At 35.6% G+C, this 25,127-nt stretch overlaps 2 protein-coding genes across 5 annotated transcripts in view; one reads left to right on the top strand and one right to left on the bottom strand.

The window, feature by feature from the left end:
• The first annotated feature begins 153 nt into the window (after positions 1 to 153).
• LOC132201287 (zinc finger protein 62 homolog) lies at positions 154 to 3,939 on the top strand. Of its 2 annotated transcripts, none has more exons than XM_059627327.1 (16): positions 154 to 425; positions 504 to 632; positions 699 to 780; positions 836 to 1,046; positions 1,101 to 1,210; positions 1,273 to 1,465; positions 1,522 to 1,667; positions 1,718 to 1,848; positions 1,898 to 2,005; positions 2,062 to 2,285; positions 2,376 to 2,676; positions 2,727 to 2,996; positions 3,051 to 3,263; positions 3,327 to 3,434; positions 3,488 to 3,625; positions 3,682 to 3,939. In XM_059627327.1, exons 1-16 carry the CDS (start codon positions 270 to 272, stop codon positions 3,835 to 3,837), a joined length of 2,676 nt encoding a protein of 891 aa, XP_059483310.1. In that variant the 5' UTR covers positions 154 to 269; the 3' UTR covers positions 3,838 to 3,939. The 2 variants fall into 2 exon arrangements, with proteins under 2 accessions (XP_059483310.1, XP_059483309.1); XM_059627326.1 differs by having other exon boundaries at positions 155 to 425; positions 696 to 780; positions 3,682 to 3,938.
• A 5-nt stretch (positions 3,940 to 3,944) lies between these two features.
• The window catches only part of LOC132201301 (LIM/homeobox protein Awh), a 43,185-nt gene continuing 22,002 nt past the window's right edge, over positions 3,945 to 25,127 (bottom strand). For 2 of the 3 annotated variants that reach the window (XM_059627355.1, XM_059627356.1), the window contains exons 3-7: positions 14,834 to 15,015; positions 7,110 to 7,327; positions 5,655 to 5,894; positions 4,933 to 5,115; positions 3,945 to 4,649 (exon numbers count right to left, since the gene is read on the bottom strand). In XM_059627355.1, the coding sequence (XP_059483338.1) occupies positions 4,576 to 4,649; positions 4,933 to 5,115; positions 5,655 to 5,894; positions 7,110 to 7,327; positions 14,834 to 15,015 (897 nt within the window). In that variant the 3' untranslated portion in view covers positions 3,945 to 4,575. The remainder of the gene's footprint in view (positions 4,650 to 4,932; positions 5,116 to 5,654; positions 5,895 to 7,109; positions 7,328 to 14,833; positions 15,016 to 25,127) is intronic. The other variant, XM_059627357.1, reaches the window with a different exon arrangement.

The raw sequence follows: 25,127 nt of genomic DNA, 5'->3' as shown, positions 1-25,127 counted from the left end.
TATTAGGATTTAGCTTAGCTTATTTATTATTTTCCTTCAGATAGCTACATTATTTTTAATTTTAAAATTAAAAGTTAAGATTTCATTTAAATTGTGTTGTTTAGCCTGTAAACGTTTTGAATTTCGCTCCACTAAATCCGAGTGATTTGATTGGAGCACGAATATAAACATTGAAATATTGCAAACAAATTGTGAGGGTAATGTAAAAACGGAAGAAACCTCTTTACGTTAATTTCAGTCGAATTTGCGATGAAGATGAAGAGTTAAAAATGAGTTCGAAATTCCTCTACTCGGACAACACGCTATACAATTCGGACTTTTGCCGACTGTGTGGGGAAAGAAACTCAAATGGAGAGCTTCTCTACAATTCTGAAGATGAAGAGAATGCGTTGAACACATTAATAAACAGATATTTACCCGTAAAGGTAATTATTTTTTAGAGCCCCTGCGATTTAAGTTGTGCCGTTCCCTAATTCATATTGCAAAATTTAATTTACCTTCAGGTTAAAGACGATGGAAGGTTGCCGCGAACCATATGCCCGGGATGCCACATTCAGCTCCAAGCAACTGTACAGTTTTTTGATTTGCTTATTTTGGGCCAGAAGAGAATTAGGATTCTGCTCTCCAAACAGGTGTGAATGGTTTTGATGTTCATATTTTTAAAGAATCTACAAAACATTTTGTTTATTTAACAGAAGGAGCGTGACAGAAAAATGGCTATTGGCATTGCCAGCATTCCCGAAGTTGAGGGCGAAGATGGAAATATTTACATGATGATCAGTAAATGAAGCCTTGAATCAATCAAGATTTTTTTCTTATTTCTGATATTCCTTAGCCGTTCCCAACGAAAAAGAGGCACTCTACCCCGATGACGACCCAATGTCTCTGCAAGCTGAAGGGCTGGAGAAGCCGAGGAAAAAGCGAGGTCGCCCCAGGAAGCAAGAAGAAGTTGCTCAAGAACCTGCACCACCACCCCGTCCTGAAGAACCTGAAGTTGAAGTAGATGCTGATGGCAGAGTCAAAAGAAGAAGAAAAGTCCCACAAAGGTATTGGATTATACATACACTTAAAAAAAACTTAAAATATTTGCTCATATATAGATATCTGGAGTCTGTGGCTGGCCCTGAGATGGACCGTATTTTCAAAGAGCATGGAGTCATTGACGAAGACGAAAAAGAGAAGCTCTTTACAGAGAATCCTGCACAAATTGGTATGATTATAATAAAAAAAAAAAAAAATTGGAGCAGAGAATTCTTACCAAGTTGCTTTTAGAGAAATTAAAAGTGACTGAAATTATCGGGCGAACTGTATCGCAAGATGGCACGGACTTGGGAGAATTGGTTGTCTTGACTAAGTCCAAGAATTATTTGGAGGAGCGCCCAATAGGCAAGCCAAAGAGGAAGCTGCTCACTTGTGGTATCTGCAAAAAGTCATTTGCAAATCGGAAGCTGTTCCAAGTGCACAAGTAATTTGATGGTAACCAGATTATCAGATTATATTAGTTTTTTTATTCTTTTCTAGAGTGCAAGAGCACGGCTGGAAGTTTGTGTGTGGAATGTGCAATTCCAAATTCTATGACAAGACATGTGCACTGGCACATCAAGCCTCTTCTGGCCATGAAGGGATTTTGGAGTTCGATAAGAATAAAGAGGATGATGTGATTGAAGGTGAGGTTCAAGCTCTCTCTATACATACCAATAGAAATTGCAAATTTTAGAAATCATGGATCCCATGGACTTCGTGTCAGTTGATTCGGCTCTAGATGCAGAAACTGCCGAGGGCCAGGAAGGGCAGGAAGTGAGTTGTCCTGCTTGCCAAAAAACATTCATATCTCTTAAAACATTGATGGTAATTTGTATTTTTGTTCTTGTTTCTTAAGTTTGATGAAATTATTCAGGTCCATATGAAAGCGGTCCACGAGGGTTTGAAACCCTACAAATGCACCAAGTGTCCAAAAGCATTTGCCTTTCCTAGAAGTTTGGGAAAACACCTTGATGAAACTCATGTGAGAAATTACATATTTTTAAATCGCAAGTTAATTTAAACATCTATAATTTATAGGGAGTAAAAGAAGGTGACGAGTCGCTTGAAAGCGCAGATGGAAAGCAAATAGGCCCTCATGCATGCAACCTGTGTGAAAAAAAATTCCAGCACCTGAGTTCTCTTTTTTACCACAAAGAGGCGGAACATAACGAAGGTGTCCGATTTGCATGTAACAAGTGCGACAAGACATTCAAGCATCGACAGTTACTGCAGAGGCACCAGTTGGTCCACACAGAGGACAGGTACTTACAATGTTTTCCTCCAAATTATTTAATAGGTCAAAACAGAAAATATATAAATTCAAATAATTTTAATTATAATTATTGTTCTAGACCATTCATTTGCACTCTTTGTACGACGTCATTCAAAACCAAGGCCAATCTCACCAATCACATGCTCATTCACACCGGTGAAAAGAAATACTTCTGCGACCTGTGCGGTCAGCAGTTTGCGCACAAAACCAGCCTTGTTTTGCACCACCGCTGGCACAACGGCGACAAACCGTACCAGTGTAAGTTTTGCAAAAAGAACTTCTCGCAGAATGGGAACCTTCAGGAGCACTTGAGAATACACACAGGCGAAAAGCCATACATTTGCAGTTTCTGTGGCCGCAGCTTCACAACATCGTCTCAGGTATTTGTTGAATTTTTTTCTAAAAAGTATACTAAACATGCAACTCTTAGTTCAAACTCCATGTGAAGAGGCACACGGGTGAGCGCCCTTGGAAATGTGACTTCTGTGCCAAGACATTCCTGCACAAGGACACGTGGAAGTGTCACGTCCGTCGACACAAGGGTGAAAAACCATACTCTTGTGAATATTGTCAACGCGGTTTCACTGAACACTGGGCTCTTCGAAAGCATGTGCGGATCCACACTGGTGAAAAACCGTACGTCTGCGAAATTTGCAACAAAGCCTTTGCAGACTGCTCAAATCTGAACAAACACAAAAAAGTATAAATTTTTTTCTTCCGAAGTTAATTTATATTTATTTTCAATTTTGCCAAGGTCCATCGTGGACTGCCTGAGGATGGACTAAAAGTGGACGGTGGAGAAGGAGGAATGGTTTTGCAACTCATGGGAGAGGAAGACGAAGATGGAACCGTTCCTGTTATTTATGTTGCTTACAACCAGCAGACAGGAACGGCAAATGAAATCAGTGCCAATGTTGAAACTGAAGGTGTTTCGGAAGCTACTTCTGTTCTACAACAAATTTCCCAGGTAAGAATTTTTTCTTTTAGTGACATTTAAGTGAAAAATCTGCATAAAATGGATATTTCTCAGGGAGAGCCAACTGGTTTAGTTTTGAGCACCGAAGACGGCCAAGAAGTTGTTCTGAATACCTTAGGCGGGGATCTTCCCATGGTTGTGCCGGAACAGACTGATTTACAGGTGAATTTGTGAAATTATCTCATTCAATTTCAAATATTTATAATTTAATTCAGTTGGCCGAAACCGTCGATGCTCCTGGGGCTACTTTGCAAATGCAGTCCGGAGATGATGGAATGAGTCTGCCTGTGACCCTGGCAGTGGAGGACGGGCAGCTTGTTGCCCACATACCCAACACATCCGATTTCTTAAAAGTACTTAGTTTTTAATATTTTCTATCAAAATTTTATTCCGTGAATTGCTTTCTTAGGACAAAGATGACTCTGGAGGTGACAAAAGTGCCCTTAAAGACGTTCCGCCAGTCCAGTTTCAATTGGTCACTCAAGACGGACGAGCAGTGCAACTCATTTCCAATGCTACAGATTCCACAGCAGCTTTTAGCATTGATTTCACCGATGAAAATTAAGTAGGTTATTACAACCGATTTTGAGGTTGTGTAGTATGTTCATTGTATAACTAAAATAATAATTAGTGAATATTTGTAGACATTAAAATTCAGACTTGTAAATTTCTATCTCCTTTTGTACTCGTAATATTTAATAATCACTATTCAAATACACCATTTCGCACAGAAGTTGAACATCGATTTGGCATTGAAGTGTGCTTCTCTCTTGCGTGTGTTTTGGCAAATATATTGATATTAATTTGTGCGCAGCAACCCACAGAAAAACGGGATTGATCTGATTTTATTTACAGATTTGTGTTGGGTATTTTCTGCTTCTAACTAGATTTGACATTAATTTTCCATCTTAGATATTTATAGAAATTACACCAATTATCAATAATGCATATTAGTTGAGGTAAACGTCCATTACAAATTCTTTTAATACTTGATCAACAATCCGAGAGTTCGATAAGTGCTAAATCTTGGTAGAAATTCTGAAGAATAAAGGGGTTGATCTAAATAGTTGCCAGACACAAATCACGATGGAAAAACAAGTTAAAATTTGTCAATCAGTTGGTAGAAGTGTTCATACATAAATTATTTAACTTCGAAATGTCTCTTAAGATTTAAATCTCAGCATCAGGCTTATCACACTGTAGTGAAGTACACGTGGAGACGAAACAGCAGCCACAACTAGAGGTGGTATTTCTTCTACCTGGTAAATCTACAGTTGCCCTCATTGCTGACGCGTTTTTTTTTTTACACTTCGCCTCTCATGCAGGTCATAAGCGAGTCGTCTGTCATGTCTTCAATTGACGAGGTCTCACCAGAAACTGAAATATGAAGAAGATTTTGAATAAAAATACCCCAAAGTTACTTTTATTACATATAGATTCAAAAACATTAAATTTAACTTGAATCTGCATAAAATTGAGTATGCAACCTGCATTGCAAATAGGTTGCGCCAGTTGCTGACTTTTATGTCATCATTTCGCAGATGCGTCCAAGCAAGAAATAAATTAGATTTTGTTAAACACCACGGAAGTAATGAATATTAAGAAACAAAAAACCGCAAAAAACTAAACAATTTGAAAATTCTGGAAAAACAGTGATTACCATTTGGACTAAAGATGGGTGTCGTATTTCCACCTTTGTTGTTATTATTGTTGTTATTTTGCTGCTGCAAGGAGTAGGTAAGGTGTAGGTTGATATGTCGACCGTACCCTGTCCCCGGCACAGCTCCCGAGCACGGCGACAACTCTCCCTGGTCGCGCAACTGCGAATTTGAGTGGTGATGTACTGCAACAAACCAAGCCAAAATGAATGAAATTTTTACTTTAATAAAAATATTTTTCTTCTGCAGCGGTTTCTGTTACAATTGTTATTATTTTTTTTTATATATGTTATCTATATTCAGGGCCAGGAAGTTTTTATTGAAGCGCAGCCGCCTGTGTAAGAGGGCCAGCGCGCGGACAGTTGCTGGGGCCGTTTCCGCGCGATTGCTCCGCGTTTATTTGCAAGGGACGTGACAGGGAGGAGCGCCGTACACCCCATGCCAAAGGGCTCTTTTGCTGGCAGGGCGGGGCCAGCATCAACCCTCAAATATACTACAAAGTGGAAAAGTGAAATGTGTCGTTTTAAGGAGTTCAATTTTTGAGGAAGATTAATTTTATGTCCAAAAAATTTCATTGAATTTATTTTTAAAGGCAATTTTTAAAAAGACGTAATTTCTTAACTATTAATTGACATAAAAAATTTAAATCAATAATTATTTTAAAAAGTCTGTGAAGTAAATCAATTTAAATACATTAATTTACTTTTTCCCGAATAATACTCACAATTAGACTTTATTTTCCCTGTATGTAGATGTTTCTTCTGTCTTGCTCTTGAGTTTTGAAACCACACTTGCGTCACCCTCTTGCTGAGGCCAGTAATTTGCGCTATCCGCTCCAAGTCCTGGCCGTCGGGGTTTGAGTCGAGCTGGAAGTTGGCTTGCAGCACCTGCAACTGCTCTTCGGTGAAAGTGGTTCGCACCCTCTTCGCCTTGTTCTTCTGATAACTCTCCGAATCGCCACCCTCTAGAATTAAAAAACAATTTGGATATAGTTCAAGATACGATTTTTATTTAAAATTTTTCTAAAAAAAAAAGGTAGAATTTTCGTTTGACCTGAAACGCTCTGTAATGTAATGAATAATTTGTGTAACTTTTGTTAATTATAAAGAAATTATGCATTTCAGGAGATTCTAAAATGTTAGACAACAGCTTTATCATTATTTTTATACAGTCACTGACGGGAGCGTGGTCGACGCGTCATTGAATTAATTCCACTCCGCCTCGCAGTTTTTTCGCTCAATTTGAAGCGTCGCCGGAAAATATCGGAATAATCATGAGAGTCGCGCTTAATTTGTCCGCGCTGCTTTTTGCGAAGGGATGTATAAACACGAGAGTTGCCGGGCAGACGCAATCATTAATTTAATTACGGCGCAACGGACGCGCTGACTCGGATTTGCAGCTTTTATTGAATAATCGCAGCTCCATTGTCAGCATGTGCTGAAAATGCAGCACTGCGACGGGCACGGAAAAATCAATTCGGGGCTGACGATGAGCAGCAGCGAGCGGGGGCGGCAATCACGGCGAGTTAAAAGGGAGAAAGCAGCGGGAGACCGAAGGGATGACCCCTTACCTCGCAATCATCGCATTCAAGTCGCAGGGGGCCTTGTTTAGTCAAAAGTGCAGGACACGACCCGTGCATGTACCAAGAAATTCAACCTCCCAAAGAAAGAAGAGAAGAAGAAATTTGTTTATAATTCTTCTTCAATGTTAAATAATATATAAACTGAATAGTTTTGGTTATTAATTAAATTTGATAAAAATTTAATTTAACATTTAATAAATATTATTTGTCTGCATTGTTAATACAACTCCATTGATTACATTCAATTTTTAAAACAATTTATTAGATCTTCAGATTTTTATTTGTAAATTGTAAATATCCTTCAGTTAGTCTGTGCAATAAATGTTATTAATTGTAAATTAGGAAGTACAGGGTGTAAAGTATTTACAGATCATTGAAGTTCTCTAAATTTATTTAAGTAAAAATTAAATAGTAATGAATAAAAACAAACTCTTAAAAAATGTAATATAAATAATCTAACTGTAATAAAAATCAAATATTCATAAAAAATATTTAATAAATTTAACTTTTTTATTTTTAAATTTACTTTAATTATAAAATTTGCGAGATTTTAAATAGGGAAGTCTGGAAAAAATGCGCACTCACAGTTCAGCTTACCATCAGAGGAAGTGCTGCCTCCGTCGATGGTGTCGAGGTAGTGGGTCTTGCAGAGGACGCGTCCGTCGTGCAGCGCAAACTCCTCACCGGTGGACAGTTGTCGCTTGCAGGCGTCGCACGCGAAGCATGCTAGGTGGTAAACGTGCTGGCGGGCCTTGCGCACCCAGTCCGTCGCGGAGATGGCTCGGCAACACTTAGCGCACTTGGCGCCGAAACTCCTGGCGCAAACAAAAAAATCCTCACACACCATCTCCACGACATAATTATATTATGTAAAATCAATTCAATCTAAATCAATCAATCAGTACAAATGAGAACTAAAAAATTGGTTTCTTGAAATTTGCCATTTATTTGATTATTGCCAGAGAGTTAAATAAAAAATCGGTGATAAAATTATGGAAGGGGTTCTGATGGATTAAGCTACTTTTGAAGCTTATAAATAACTCAATCTGGATTTTAAATGGAAATATGTGTTTCTGCATAGACAGACGGATAGAAGTTTCCTGATAGAAGATTGCAAGAAAATTAGAATTAATAAATTATATCAAAAAATTAAATTATGTTGACGTTAGACCCGAGGTATCTGTAATGTTTTTTAAAATTAAATGCATGATGGAGATTTAAAAAAACTTATTTTCTCAAATTTAAAAAGCATTATCACTCCAGAAAAAAAACATTATTCGCACATATTCACAAACTTCAGTCGATAGTTTATTTTGATTTATTACTTTTCATTTATTCCCATTATATGGGATTTTTTATAGCCTGCATTTTCTCCAACTCGTAAGGTGATACACTTCGGTTGTATAAAAATTTAGATGATTTTCAACACTAAAATTAGCCTAACAAAGCCCAATTATTACAATTATACTTATTTTGTAAGGTACATTAATTTTTTGATCAAAATATTTGGAGTGCAAAATCATCAAGCGCATTTATACGCTGTAACCTGTTCCATATTCATAAAGACTTTATACTATATTTGTATTTACTTGTTTGCTATACCTCCTAGAAATGTGTAAATTTGCACGTATGCAAATCATCTTGCGGGACGTGTAATGCGCAATAGCAGTTCATTGAAATGCGTGTGTGTTTGTTACTAGATATTGCATATCCAAAGCACAGAGCATACAAACAAAATTGCTCACACACCACACACTCTCGTCGCAACAAACCCCAGCCATGATTACGACCAATCGAATTTTCCAACATTTGCATATCCACCGCGAGCTAGAGCACTTCAAAGCCTTTCGAAAACAAACAGAATGTAATTTTCCTCCGTCGCTGCTCTCCCACGTTAAAACTTTGGATTCGCAGGTACAGTCGAAAACGAATGTAATATTTACTCGCAGTCGGATTTTTATTTGCAAACGCGGGGACGAAAATTGAATTCGGCTACGCGGTGGTTTTAATCAAGTTTGGTGGCGGCGTGCGCTGAATTAATGCCGCCGCGGTGAAATTCACTTGCGATATTTTCATCAGTGCAGACTTTTGGATTTATCAGAGAATGGCAAAATAACTCACAATCTTTTGCTTCCATTGGAAACAATGTTGATAGTAATTAGATATGAAATTTGAATTAAGGACTTGCAACTTGTATAATTGAATCAAAACCCAATTAAATTTCTTAAAAGCGCAACGCAATGAAATTAAAAAATAAAATGGTTACCTATTCGGTATAATTATTATTTAGTATATTTTAATTCAGCCAAACGTTGAGATATTTCGCAACATCAGCCGAACGTTGAGAAATGAGACGTATTAGAAATAACCAAAAAGACAAATTCAGTGACTGATAGAGGAGCCGCTGTTTTTAATGAAGAGATTTTTTGATTGTTTTTCTTTTTAGTTTAGACTTCTGTAGACACTATTATGTTCTGGGTGGAAATGCTTTTAGAGTTTAATAAAATTATTTCCAATAGAATCTCAAAGTATCAAATACCACATAAGGCTTTTTTACCGCAACCGAGCGTCATGCCAAGCACAAATTTCAAAGAAAAGCCCCAAAACGTACAACACATTAATCTCTTTTTCCAGCGCACACTCACTTCTTAAAAAAATCCGAACCCGTGTAATCCATGTTGTTCACATACCAATCAATAAGGAGCATTTCGGTCTTGGACGCGCATGCATGAATATTATATGCGTGAATCCGAGCATACATTAAGAACATAATAAAAAGCTGCCGGCAGTAAATAAAACGCAGTCCGGCCCTGCTGAAGCTGGAGTCCAATAAAATTAGCATAATAATGGCCACACACTTTTGATAAATATAATAGAGAAGAAGAGGAGATCGTCCGCCGCTCTTTCAGAGAGAAAATATAATATTTTCCACCTTGGCAATGCGCGCATACAATAAAAGTGTCCTCCTTTATTACAATTGCGTGGGTCTCCACTTTTTATTTATAATAATCGAGGCTCCTGACTGAGTGAGAGGCGTACATACTTCACTCGCATGTTTAAAAAAATAGCCTATGTGCAGTATGTGCGTTAAAAACATTTAAAAAAAATTACATATCCCGCGCAACACAGAAAATTTAATTTTATTATATTGTATCTTTTAATTCTTACAAAGGGATGCATTTATGTCAACTAACCCTTTAATTATTTCATTAACAGATAAATGCATAGGTTAGGAGCTTTCTCAGGGCTATTAAGATTTTGTTTAGCAGGTTTCATAATCATATATTTAAAACTGTTTCGAGCAGCTCGTTTATCAAACATAAATTTTAAGGAAGAGATTATCAATTTTGAAATATTTTTTAAAACAGAAGATTTAAAAATAAAAAAATAAATGAATTAATTTGAAATTATTAATCGAGCGTTGTATGTACGCATAAGATAGTTCATGAACACCGGTAGTCCCTCATTTTTACATATAAAACGAAAATTGGTCGAATCGCTTATCTGGCGCGTAATCTTTATTAATGCGCGCGCGGGTCTGGCCGTGGAGTGGCCGCGAACGAGCCACCTCCGACCGCCACTTCGCGTCCTGAGATAATCGGAATCTCGCTTTGACCCCATGCGGTGCATTTTTATGTCTCCCGCCTCTAAATTATCTCTTTTTTACTCCTGTGTGTTTTTTGTTTTTCGCCGTATATGCAAATTTTTTGTTTGAGGAATTCTGCTCTTCACGCCGGTTGCTTCTTTTTTTATGTATAAAATCTTTATGGTTTCAGCATTCAAAATTCCTGCAGCTGCCGCCGATAAATTTTTTGATAATTAATTCTCGAACGCGTGTGCAGCGATTAGAATATCATTAAACGCGGAATGCGATACAAAGTCGTGTCGCAGGAATTCGGAACATTTACTATTTTATTTTCCTCGCTCTCTCTCCCGCGTGCTTTTTCTCGTATCATGCTCTGCCGCGCCGCGATCAGAAGGGGCCATTTTTCATCCTCAGATGTCACCCGAGGAATCTACTTATCGCTCCCCGGGGATCAGATCTTATCACCTTAACATCTCAGTCAGTTGCTTTTGCTGCGTGTGAGTTACTTTATGTCATTGTGCGTGCCTTGCTGAACCTTTTCACACGCATAAATCATCTCGCGCGCAGATAAATAAATATAATATGCGGCGGCGTGACCCAGCAAAATAGAGCGCGAAACAATATCTACGGGTGAAAAAGAACATGCAGACTTCGGACTAAAAAGTGTACACACAAAAATATTGAAAAGTTGATTGGGTTACTTTGGGTATATTTGATTTTGTCTGGAGATTGCTGGAAGCTATATAAAGTAAGAAAATGACATTAATATAATGATGAATTAATGTGCCTAAAACTTATTAATAAATAACTAGTTTATTGAAGATTATTTTAAGAAATGTAAATTTATAAAATGATTATTTCTTTGCGCCAATTTTACTGCAAAAATATTATACATTTATATTATATAATTTTAATCAGCATTAAAAATAAACGCTCTTCCACGTAAAAATACGATCTCCACAATCAAATTATTTTTCCCACATGTAAGTTGTTAATTACAAGCAAGTGAACAGTTAAGTGCAGAAGCATGCAGAAATATTAAATTTCTATAGTAAATGTTGGCTAGAGTTAATTTTTGACTTTGCAATCGATTTTGATTCTTATAAAAAAAATTTAAAGTATATTACGGATTACACATAGAAAAATTGTAAATGTTAGGAAAAATCAGAACAACTCGATATAGAGTTAGGAAAAAATATCAATTATAAATTGAAAATTTCCATATTATCTTGTGTCTGTTCTGATTTTGCTGAATATAAATAAAAATGATTGAATTTATATGCGATAAAAATTAAATGCTTCTCTTTAGTGTCTATGTGCATGAGTGTACAATGTTGGAACCCTTTGGCTTTGGAGCGTAGATATACCGCACGTCAAAGGCTGTAGAACAAAAGTCAGTCACATATTCAGGGTGAAGTGTTTTCCCACACAGCGACCATGACTTGCGCATCTCGGCTACAAAGTATGCACGTATATAATATGCGGTATGTCATTTGTCATAAGATTCCGGTGTATGTACTCGCGTTCATGACATTCGTGCGCGGCAGGTCTATCAATTATATATCGAGAGAAGAAGAATTCTCTCTCGAGCGGCCTCAAAATGCAGTTCTTCTCTTGCAACACATTTTCCTTTACCTGTGCGTTGCAGTGAGAAAGGTTTCCAAACCCTTTATTGCTTTACATATTCTTTCAATGGATAACTCAGAAAGAGTTTTTCCAGAAATTTGTTTTGATCAAAATGGAACTTATGGAAATCTTTGAAATTTTCTTGATTTTGCTGCTCAGTTTTCAATTTCAATTTTATTCAAGGTAATTCATTAGTATTAACAGTATAATAGTCTTATTTGAGAACAAAGTTTAAAGAAAAAGCTAGGCCAAGGCTAAAAAGCGGAAAAATATTAAATTAATTTAGAAATTGGCATTTCAAAAAGTGAATTATTTAAACCCTAAACTTAAATGTTGATAAATTTTCAACGATAAAGTAGAATTTCTTTAAATATTTTTCACTTCAAAGGAAAAAAATTATAATGCCTCTAGACAGAGAAGAACAAAATAACTGCTACACTGAAACAACAGGAGTTTTTCATTGCATACGCAGTTTTGGAGAAGAAAAATAGATTTAATTTTTATTAGTTATTTGAATCAAAATATAAACCGTTTAATTTATTTTAATTAAGGACACCTTATTGACATAGTCAAATCAAGTCTTCACAACAATGGTTTGTTAAATTTGCAATAATTGCCCAAAATTGCTTCTATTGTTGTAAAGACTTGATTTGACTATGTCAATAATAAGTCCTTAAACAATATTAAAGATTTATTTATTAGAGGAGAAATTGAATTAGGAAATTCATTGTACACAATGCCATATGGACAGTGATTCATAGTTAAAGCATAATTATTATTACCATTTATTTTTAACTGAAGCCATCAAAGGGTTATAATCATGTTATATTAATTGTTTTTAAATAAAAATGTAATAATATTACATTAATATTAAGAATATTTAAAAATTTATATCAATTAAGAAGTAAAATATGGAAAAATCTTGTTTACCATAGTCACAAAGCCAGTGTGTGTGTTTTTTTTAAATCTTATAGTTCCAATATTGATATTCAGCTGCATAGAACGGCAGAACGCTTTTGGACTGTCACTGTTTTGACTCGATATTTAGATACGAGCAGAAAGGGACGTGCACCGATTCCTATTTTGATACCAACGACATGTTTACCACCCAGCTAGAGTGCCATGCAGATATGCCGAGAGCGGCTCCATTGTTTGTGAGAGCGGAAAATCGCAACGTCATGCCCACTTTCTAGCTCCATGTCGCTTTGAAATCTTTGCCGCGCTGCAATAAAAATAAATAGTTCTGGCCGACCGCTGCTAGTTATTTTTATTTACTCTGCAGAAAAGTAAAACCTTTTATACGTTATTCTTTTTTTCTTGCCCCCAGAGTTATGGCGGAGAGGGCAGTAATTATTTTAATGTGCGGTGGCTTGCAAAATTTGATACGCGGCCGTAAATTAGAGTCCGTGCGCATTGTCTGCGTGCGGAGCAATTTCATTTACAATGCGCGAGAGGAGTGAGCAATGAGCTGCGTGCGTTTCATACATTTATTTGTCAGGTATAGTCGGGGCCGTTGTTGCTCTATTAAGGTATCGCGTTACCCTGCGTGGGCACCACTGCTATTATTATTAGCAGCCTGCTCGCATGCGATAAGCTTCGACTCTCTCGTTACACGATTTAATTTTATGTGCCCGGCCAAGGCTGCTGCTTTTCAATTAAAATTGCTCATGAGTGGCAACAGTTCTTTTGAATTTCAGAAGAGACCTTTTTTGTTCTAAAATATTAAAAAAAAAAAATAATAATAATTAAAGCATATATGTTCATGTGATAATTAATATTATAAATATAATTTTAACTACACTAGTCTGATTCAAATCATGAATTAACGAATCAAAATTTTGCAATCAAAGAATATCTTAATAATTATAATTGATTGGAAATTAAAAATTATTTTTTAAATCAGGGGAAATTAAAATTTTAAAAAACGACTTTAATAAATACATTTGGGCTAAAAAATTGCTGCCTTTTTCACCTAATATTGAGTAATTGAAATTTTGCAACCCTTGCACTATTTGAATAGTCGTTCATTGATCATAAATTCCCATATCAAAATTTGATGGCACACAAAGTCAATTGTTCCGTGGTTTGTCTCTCCAAACAGATTAATCGTGTCCATGGGAAAACAATGACCCGCATTTGCGAGCAGAACCTTTTGGTCGCCGCAGAGGTTTGCGCACCGACTGAGCTTTTGCTGGTTGATCACATTTAGCCATTTCTGGCGCGTCATTATAATCCCGGTTATGGTTTTGAGAAGACCGCGCGCACGAATGCGAGCCAACCTCTAAAATAAAGAGGATTATTATTGTGGAGTCACGTTGGTAACATCGATTACCAGGGAAATGATAATGATAAATAATAATTCTCAAGAGAGAGAAGAAGTTGCAAGTGTTGCGGTGATAATTTATCATGCTTGATTGACAGCCTAGTGGCTCTTAGCGCGCACTTGTCAAACAATGAAAATCCTCCTGCGCTGCATCGCGCGCGGTGTTGGAGAACGCCGCGTGCAGAGAAAGGAGCTGCGCTTTTATTAGGGGGCTCGCCTTTCAAGAACCAGAGGAACGGTGCCTTTGACTAGCTAGAGATTTCTATAATAGAACCGGGCACAATACTTTGACTTTTATAAAAGTCAATTCGATTCATTAATAAAGAAAGGTATTGAGAACCTACAATTTTCATTCTGAACAATTCAAGAAGCGCTTCTACTGAAAATTTATAAAATAAAAAAAAAAACGGTTGAGAAATGAGTAGATTTTTTGCAATCTTAAATATAATTTGAGACATCAAAAGTCAAATTTTAATTCAAAATTATTTCTTGAAGTTCCTATAGGGAAATTATTATTATCTTGTTATTATATGGTTTAAAATTTAATGTATAAATATACAGAAATAAGTCTTGAATTAACCTCGAATTTGAATAATTCCTTAAATGGAAATTCAAAATGAATTTAATTCAGCTTCCCTGCCTTTTTTAGAGATACTTTTGGCATATTCAAGAAACCAGAGGACGTAAATCTCATTGTAAATGGTTTCAAAAAGCATAATAATATAATTTATTTTCTACATGTGAAAATAACATAAATTTATAACAATGAGACGCGTGAAAACTCACTTGGCATAGTCAGCCTTGCAATAAATCGAGTCCTCTTTGATGAAGCAGCTTGGCTGTCTATCCAGGGCCAATTGGCAGACGCAACACCGCAGGCACTGGGCATGCCAGGGTCTTCCGTTGACCTGCAGCAGGTACTTGTCAGTGATGCACTCGCCGCAAGACGTGCACACGCAGTTCTCTGTCTGCAAAAATAAACACAAATCTGAGGTTAGTTCAAATAGAGGAACATAATTAATTAATACTTTGGCTGATATTTAATTAAAACCTGAAATTTGCTACAATTCTTAATAACGATTAGTTAAAGGGAGTTAAAACAGTGTCGATGTTGCAAATTAAATAGAGCATTGTGAATGGTCAAATTTTTATAATTTTATAATTATTTTTTAATATTTTATTAAATTATTAAAGAGATATATTTTAATTTATAAAAGTACATTTCTAAGGTATAAAAGCATAAAATTATCATCGAAAAAAATATATTAAAATAAAACTGATATCAATTTTTTATTTAATTAATTAAGAATAGAATTATTATGCAACTCTCGGGTTTCTTAATAAATTAAAAATTGTATGCCTGTGCATGGTAAAACAAAATAAACTGTTGGAGTTATAATATATAATATAGTAAAGTCGAGAAAGGGAGTAAATAATACGACTTGGTCGGAGACTTGAACGGCCGGCGATCAATTCAGGGATTTTCTCGCCGGCTCCAGAGACTAATATGAATGGCTACGAGGGTCTTAGTGTCGCCGAGCACATTATAAAAGCGGCGCAAAACAGGTCCATTTTGGCATATCGCTCTTATAATCCTGGTCGCACTATTTCATTCATGAAAATATTTAAGCGCCTCAAATGTATAAACGCTCGCAATTTACTTGGACTTCAGTTGTAAATGTGGCAAATTTTACATATACCGCAGGGAGTGGAATCGCAAGCTCAGAGAGGATGAAATTAAATAGAAGTAATGATTATCCTCGGCTGAAAATGTATATCTTTGGCATTTTAAATGCCCGAAGCGATCATAAATTGATTCGCAATTGTCAAAAATTGAAGAAGTAATGTAGAAAAATTACAAAAATTATCTGCAATTTTTAATTTCCAAATCAAATAGTTTCCATAAAATTTAAGGCTAGCTTAATTGATTTTTTAAAAGAGAATTAGAACCAGTTTAACTGAAAATTAAAAGTTAAATTGGTTGTTAGAGAAGAGAGAACACTTTGATTAATCGTATCACTCAAAATTTAATCACGCGCAGTGTGTGGCAAAAATAAAAAGACGCACATATTCTGTTAGCATAATTAATCCCGCTGGCCGCTTCGTCGGTCGCATCTCCTCGCAGCGTGGGCTCTGCATCCCTGACGCACGTGACCCACTTTAATCCAGAGTAATTAAGCTAATTATTGTGGCTGCCAAAGGTTAATTAATAATATATGCACGGACCTCCCTCACGCCGCTGGCGGGCGCATTGTTTTTTCTTCCTCCCGTTTTTGCATCTTTTTAATTTAATTTTCGAGCACAATAAAAGCTGTTGAGCGTTCGCCAAATTAATTGTTTCGCTCCCATTTTTTTTTTAATTATTCGACAGTGGCGTTATGACGACCGGCAGGAGAAGAGATACAAAAAACACACTGGCCGCAGCGGCTTCTTTGCAACTTATTTGGGGTCGGTCAGAGGTCTAATTGAAAAAAGATTTATTCTGAGGCGCTCGTAAAATTAAACTGAGTAGGAGCCGCTGATGGTGAACGTACTTGAAACTAATTTATTCTCAGATGCGGGCATGCGATTATTTAAATAAAAAAATGCACACAAATTACAGAGTTAAAATACTAAAAAAAGTTTTTAGAAATCATTATAAAATTATATTTAAAAATAAAATTAGTATTTGTGCTAGAAAAGCATTTTCTACTTTTTTTGTTATACTTATTAGTGCTTATTAGTAAAATGAACAATATAATTTTAAAAAATAAAACTTTTTTAGCCATTTATTTTCTAAATCTATAAGACATTTTTTCAAATTAAGGATTAAATTATATAAGAAGGGATCTCTGCTAAAAAACGGCTCGATTCATATTGATGATAAATTTGTAAACATTAGCTTATATAAGTCATTTCCGAGGAGATATATATCATACATCATACTGTAAGAAAAACAGTATAAAAAAAAAAATGAATAACAGAATGTACAGTAAAGAAGAATTTCTTCAAAATAATTATTCTACTCAAAATTATAGTCTGAAGATTTTCAAAAAAAAAAAAAAAAAAAAAAAAGTTATTGTAAAAGTATAATTTGGTTTGCTCGACCTCAGAATCTACAATATTCTTATGGGAAACGTTTTTACAAACTTGTTTCTCACTTTGCATCCATAATACCTTGTTCTATACTCGTGATTTATTTTAATAAATTCAGAACCTCTTTTTAAAACTCCACTTGACTTATATAAATAAATTTTTATCAAACTAAAAGATTTATCAAAAGACCAAACATTCTGAATTTGTTCAGAATATTATTCTCTTTTCATAAAATAAATTTTGAAGGTTTTTTACGCTCATCGTCCCTTGCCCCTTTCGCAGAATTTGATCCTGCTCGTCGTCACTTTTGGTACCGGTGGTATTGCGATGGAATGTACGGTCCACGAAAATCACAGAGCGCCGACCCTGCAAGGTACAACGATACAGTTTGTTATGATGATTTGCCGGCGCGGCTTTTCACATCATCACATGTATGTAGTGTATTCATTTTCTTGTTGGCGGCGCGCGGTTTTATTACGTGTCTGTCACTGGCTGTTGATGGCGCCATCCATCATGCCAAAAGAGTCAAAGGCACCGGGAATCGCATTCATCATTCTATTAAATTATTAATCCTGCAATACAACTCCTCTGCATTCTCTGGCTCGCCACACAAAATATGTTCAGGTCTCTCTTTTTGAGATAAGATTTTGATAGACTTCAAGTAACTTTGAAACAAGTATTTTTATTTTTAAAATTTATTGGATTTTAATCAATTATTTATCTATGATGTGATGTGAATCTGCATTTTTTTTTTTTTTTAATATTATTGAAAATAATTTATTCTACTTTTTCTGTCGTGATTTTTGTGTCCAAGACTCTGAAATTATAGATAAATCTATAATTTTCCAAAATTTTCCAAAAATAAACCATTTAACACTATTTTTTGCTTATTGCAAGACTAAACATTTCTTTCAGACTTGCAAGCTATCAATGAATGGAATGTGTCCATTCTATTGATTGTTGGGAGTCGTTTCTGTTTAGAAATATTTCATTTTCCACATTTGAAAGAGCGTGCGGCCGCGCCACTCAAAAAAGCATCAAAGGCATGCACGGCTGCCGCGCCGCAGCTTGTATTATACAAATGCCTCAGAATTATTAATCACACCAACACCGCACGTTGTCAGTTGGAGGGGTTGAGATTTGAGGCTTCTTAATTGATTAAAGATGAACCAGAAGGAATTGAATTAATATATATAGACTCTCGCTTCTATACGGACTATCCTGCAAGAAAGATTAATGGATCTGGTCAGACTATTAAAGTGCATTTAAGAAGATTAAGGCAACACACATATATATATATTTAATAATAAAACTCTCAGTTTTTTGGTGGCATTAAAAAATTACTCAAAGTTAACATTTTTACAAAATTTCTCATTTTGTTACAGATTATTAGATTTTTCTATTCTTGATTATATCAGTTGATATTTTTTATAAAGAAAGAAACACTACCGGCTCTTCATTGGCTGGGGCCCGTGTGAGAATCCCAATTGAGGCCTCCTCAAAATATACTTTTTTTCATATTTATTTTGTTGTAATTATTGTACTTGGTAATAAGGATAATTTGAAAAAGAATTCATTTACTGCAATTCATTTACATACGTTGCCATTAATAAAATAAATTAAGACAATTCAATTCAATTAAAAAACCGAAGCCTCTACCTTTTTAGACAAGCGTATTTTTCACCTTCGCGTTTCAAGGATTTCATTTATCCAGAAAAAGAAATTATAAAAGAAAAGTATGTTATAAACTTAAATACTGTTAAACACAATATATACATATATATCTAAAAAAATTATATATACCTGAAAAAAAAATTTTTTTTTTTTTTTTGGACATTCCTGGGTAATTTTGAATAATTATGAATTTTACTTTAAGATTGGGAGAGTTTTGTCGGAATATTTTGTCGGAAATTTTGTTTTTACGTGTTTCCTTAAATTAATTTCGGTTTTATAAAATTAATGATGTTTCCAAAATATCATAATAATTCGCAATTTGCTATAATTAAGAAAAACAGTGTAATTTTTAAATTTTGCCGCCTTCTGCCACGCCCACATGTACCGCGCAAGCACAGGCGGAGCTCAGTAAGATCAGTTGACGGCCAGCCTAGCTGGAAGTCATCTTGGTTGTCCGCAGTGCCGCAGGAGTCGATGGTGTCCCAAAAGTCGGGTGACCCCCCGGATAGTAAATCGTCGACATCCTTAACTAACTGGGGGGCGTGACCGGGACCAAGGGGCCCTTCCGGAGGGCCCGGAGACGAGTGCGGGGCTCGTGTCAGCCCCTCCGCCACTCAGGACGACGGAAACCTGCCCTTTGCTAAGGAGGGTGAGACGGGTGGGTTGCGTCCGGGTCATCCTGGTACGTTAACCCTGCGCAGTCCGAGAAGGGCAAACCTCCTGGATCCTGGGGGCGGGGGACCCCCTCTTTCGCCCCGAGCTCCTGGTTTAGGGTTAGGGCGCCTGAATGAGTGGCCTTTGGGCCGGGAAAGCGGTGGGTGATCGGAGCCCTTTCCCTAAATCAGGAGTTAAGAGCAGTGTTCAAGTGAATGTGTGTAAAGTTTTAAGTGCCCTTTATGGATTTCTGACGTTTGAAGATTTGAGAGGTGAGTCAGGATTTTTTTTTAGTTTTAGGGTAGAATTTCATAATTCCAAATTTCTTCTTTTGACAATTCATATTTTTTCGTTTCAATTGAGTGTCACATTCTTTGACTAAAAAATTATGTATTGAAAAAAAGGTTTTTATGGTTTTGGTGTTTGTGTTAAACGTACACATATTATATATTTTTTACGCTGCTTGTTTTATAGAGGCTGAAGAGTTATGCTAATGCATTATGGACATTCAACATATTCTTTTTATCGCAACTTGAAGCGCGTTCCAGAGTTCGTTCAAACATCATAAGTTGATAATAAGTTTAAAGCATAATCAATATCATTAAAATAAAAATAAATCGCTCAAATGGTAATTAAAATACACAATAATATTGAAAAATCTGTAAGCATTTTTATAATGGAAGTACAACTTGTGAGTAAAGAAGAAAGAAAAAATTTGCCTGAAACCGCTGCACTTTTGAAAATATTTGATGATGTATGCATTGTTATGATGAATAGTTTTAGGCCCCTGCTGAGGGCTGAGGCCGGGGCCCATGGTTACCTTCACCCCCACGCCCTTTTTTATTGCCACTACTGGAAAGAAAAACATACCTGGTCTGATTGTGAGAGTTAATTGTTAACCCTTTCTTCCCTTTTAACCAATTTTTTTGTAATGACCGAGAAGAATAAATAATAATATCAATTCTGACAATAATTATATATGACCTATAACCATAAATTTTTAAGTTAGTAAACCGCAAAACTTTTTGTTTTGCTCATTATTGATATGCTATAAACTTTTTTCTTTTTGACTTGGCTAGCCCCGCACTTTTTCCCACCATCTACAAAAATCAGTTTAAGAGCGTGCGAAAGAGTGAGCCCGTTGGACAAATTAAATTGTATGTGCCGTGTCGCCGGAATGAAATACGCCAGCTCCATTCGCATTCATATTAACAACGCATGCTTCCCACTGATGGACATAAACATGGGTAATGTTCGAGATTTTGGACCGCTTTATGTTTGACACGGCACACACTACTGCTGACGAAAACGGAATTAAATTTAATGAGATACCGTCAGCGCGGGTATACATATCCAATTTATAGAATTATTTGAATATTATTCACTTTTGTTCCAGCAATTATTAAATGGTTTATGAAATTCTTATTAAATCAGGAAAGGAAAAGTCTATTCTAAATAATAAAGTTTAAATAAGATAAAACCTAAAAGGTATAATGGAATTTAACGAAATGCAAGAAAACAGGAGTATTTTTGTTATTGCCATAGTATTTTTGATTTGGGATTGTCAGGTTTGTGAAATACCAATTTTTAACAAAAAAGCCAGATAATTATATTTTTATTCTCTTTAAACTTTAAATTTAATGTAATTTATAATTTTAAGATAATTTTGGTACTTTCTTCGGGTTCAGGAAGTTAATTCATTCAAATTATGACAAAATAGACAGTCCTCATTTTTAATGATTAAAAATATTCTGTTTCAACATAATATAATTTATTCTAACAATAAGTATTGTAAAAATGGGGCAAATAATTTTTTTTTAATTAAATTGTACGCCTCAACTGACGGTAACTTTGAGTGGACAGTGTCCCTGTATAATAAAAACATAATATAAGCCCGAGTGTGCGTCAAGTCGAGAGCTGCGTGAGGCGATGCCTTTTTTCGCGAGACAAAAATCCCGAAATGAGCAGCAGCAGCAGCCACAAGTTTCCTTTGCTCTTTTTATGGGCGTTTAAAATGCCAACGGGAGGTCTGTTTGCTTCGGCAAGCGTGTGTGTGTGTGTTGGAAAAAAAAGAGTCCCAGCACAGAAAAGATTATGTTCTTTTTTTGAATCGAGTGTGTTGCAGGAGAGGACCGTTGACACAGCACAACTACAAGGCCGTAAACATATCGGACAAACTGCGCGAGTCGCCAGTTCATATCCACGACAATAAAACACTCCATCTTTCTGCCATTACTTTCTCACCTGGCACCCTCTCCCCTATATTGATATGCGGCAGCCGCGCGAGGGCTTGATTCAAGGGCGTGCAGAAAAACGAGCCAACCATCTGCCTCGGCGCGTTATTATCATAATGGATTTGTGTGTTTTGAGCCGCAGATATACCAAACTTCCTCGCAGTTGTATGCATAGGAGCCTTGCATAGGAGAGCGAGAGAGGTTGTTTGAAAATCTCCAACCGCACATCCAGGGGTGTCACGCGCCATTAGCCGGCAAAGGGTGCGACCAAGTCAGGGGTGGGTTTGAAAAGCGCGATTGTCAAGAGAGCAAACCGAAATCAGTGACTTTCGACTGTGAGGCACTTGAAAAGTGATTTGTATGTGAAATTTTGTTATACAACTCTCATTGAAATAAATTTAACATAATTTATAGAAGAGTAGAATTAGGAATGAGTTTCCGATAGTTTTTTTTTTAATTCAATTTTACAGTTTGAATGGGTTAAAAAATCAGAAATGTTAAATTGAACGGTAATTTATATTTTGGTAAAATTTATTACATTTTGTTAAGAATGATTCATCAATCAAAATAACAAATTTTCCCGCATTTAAACAAAAACTCTGCCACCATCAGATGCAGTAAACAATTTGAAATAAAATTTTTTAAACTCTCTTAACTGAATTATAAATTATAAGCCTTTCAATTGCGATCATCATATTAATGAACATAATCGTTTTTATTACTCTGGATTTTGATCAGAGTTCAAAATTTGGTACATCTTAGTGGAAATAGATTCTAAAAAGATTGATTTATTTTGGCAAAAACTACTCAGCCCGTAAACAAATCATAAACAAAACTTACATACACAATGTGCGAAATTACAGTGTAGGGAGACAATTCACAGTTTAATTATTATTTTACAATTAAATAATGTTGAATTCACACTTCCAGGATTAAATAAAGCAGAGAAAACAAATGTGTATGGAATTGTGAAAGGAATTACACACATGCAAACAATTTAATTTCAGTTTTGCCTTGTTGTAAACTAATTGTTAGAAATTTGTGTGTGTGTGTGTGTGTGTTTTCTATGTGAAATAAAAAAGGATATTCAAATTTTTGGCAAATCAATTGCACATACATAGCTGATTAAATTTACAATGATGCAAGTTAAATACTTTTCCAAAAAAGCAGAAAACGAAACCTAAAGCTAACTTTTAAGCTACTTTTAATCCTGATAGTGTTGTCACTAATTATAAGTTGCCATATATATTCTTAGCAAATTTTTGATTTTAAAATTTGCTCTCCCACAACTTAAGTTTTAGCAAACTTTTAAAATACCTTCTTAATAAGGCAAAAACGGACCAAAAATAAACCGGACTTATATTTTAAGTCTCTTGATGATATTTTAATTATTATAAGTTTGTGATTCCCAAGCTCTACCGACTAGAAACAAAATAAATTGCTGTAGCACGAAAACGCATATAAATCCGAGCCGGGCGATCGCGAACAAAGAGAGAACAGGAGCCGCGCGCGCGATTAATGTAAAAACAAGCCAGCTGTCAATTGAACAAGAGTTTAACATTTTGCGCCTCCTCTCGCCGAGGAGCAGAGGGGGCACGGAAATTTATGTTTACAACTGCTGCGAGGACATAAATTAAATTCAAGCGAGCGCCGAATTCTTCATCGCGCCACCTTTTTCACATTCTTTTTTGATAAAAATCTCTCCACTCCTTTGATGGAAATATGAAAATAGCGTAGAAATAATATATCAGTTTTCTGACAATGTGGGGTGAAAAAATATTTGAAAAATTTGCAGCAGTTGGGAAGAAAAAACTTTCCTGCTGATTTTCAATAATCAACCCCTTTTCACTTCGCGACGGGGGGCGAACACTTTCATGACAGCCAGCGACTTGTTACTTGTTGCTCCACTTTTCATTTATGCGTGCCTATATTCCAGTAGCAGCAGGAGCTAGGAGGCGACCCTCTTCATTTCACAAGAGGTTTTTCTCGTTAAAATTCCTGCGGAAAGGATCGCATATAATAAAACTTGCCTGCTGCTTTTGTATAATTTTCAATCTCATCCTTTTCAAAAGTGAATATCTTTTAGGAGATTCAGCGTAGCCATTGATTTTAAAGGTTTAAAAATAACAAAATATCAAGATACTTTATAAAATTGAAAGCAATATAGAATTTTTTTAAAGTAGGGTGATTATGAAAAGAGCAAAATAAAATTATTATAAGGTTCATAATGAATTTAATTCAAAGTAAAGGAAAACGTCATATCAGGTAAAAAGAGTTGTGTAAGGCGCATAAAAATGCTTTTTTACTATACAAACTTTCATTGGGTTTTGTACCTATAAACCGCATAAACCTATGCATGAGTTTTTCCAAATAATTTATAACTCATGACTTAAAGGCTGCAGCTTGACGTTCTATATAGGATAATGTTTCCTGTATGAACCAATACGCAAGATATAACCAGCAAAAAATTAAAAAAGTTCCAATTTTTTTATTTTTTTATTGATAAATTTACTAAAAAATTAAGAATTTAGATACTCCTATTTATGCAATATCGTTTATTAATTTAAAGTTTTGTTTACAAATAATCAAAATTAATTAATAAGTTATTAAAAATGATTTATAACGTACATAATTTAATTTAAATGCAATTATTTATTTTAATTTAATGTGTTTTACTTGAACGCATCAATTTAGATAACTTAGAAGTGACTTTCTTAATCGGAAAATTCCTCAAGCTTCCAAAAATCCAAAGGCATTCAAAGGCAAATTATATACCCCAACAGTTAATTTTGAGATTCACGATCCTAACCCAAAGGTGCATACATTTTTTTGGCTACTCCCCAGTGGTATGTCAACAAACAGTGTAACTTAAATGCGCAGTTCTTAATTCAATAACATATTGAACCGATATAATTTAAGTTTCAAGCACCGATTGGAAAACTTTTTGAGAGGTGCCGACTTTGGTTTATTTTGATTTTTGTTTCGCCGGCTAAAAAAGAGCGCCGTGCTCGCGCACTTTTAAACAAAGGGAGGCTGGGGCCGTGGCGGGCCGAAGACAGGAACACATGTTGCAAGATGGATAGTGTCGCCGGCTAATAAGTCATGTCACTGACAGGTCGGCGAGCCAAAAGGTACCTACCTGCGCCTCCTCTCTTATTCGAAAGCAATAAGAGGAGCACAATAGCGCGCGAGACTTTATTTCTGTGAAAAAGAAGAAGAAGAAGTGTCTGGCTGTTTCTTTTTCTTTCATTCTTTGTATACGCGTATTCGCTTCGCACCGACCAGAGCTATATTTCATGCAGAATCCTTTTCAAGCAGAGCACACACACACCTAGCTCGCAGCACGGTTGATATAAAAAGAAAATCGCGCCTCAAAGGATTATAAGAGGGAGAGAGATGAAAAATTCCTGATGATTCTCACCACTTTTTAATTTATATTTCAT

Source organism: Neocloeon triangulifer, unplaced genomic scaffold, assembly GCF_031216515.1.
Source record: "Neocloeon triangulifer isolate White Clay Creek 2 clone unplaced genomic scaffold, ASM3121651v1 ptg000014l, whole genome shotgun sequence".
In the NCBI taxonomy this organism is placed as follows: Eukaryota; Metazoa; Arthropoda; class Insecta; order Ephemeroptera; family Baetidae; genus Neocloeon; species Neocloeon triangulifer.
The sequence above is the reverse complement of the archived record's forward strand: the minus strand, read 5'-3'. Positions and strand labels throughout refer to the sequence as shown.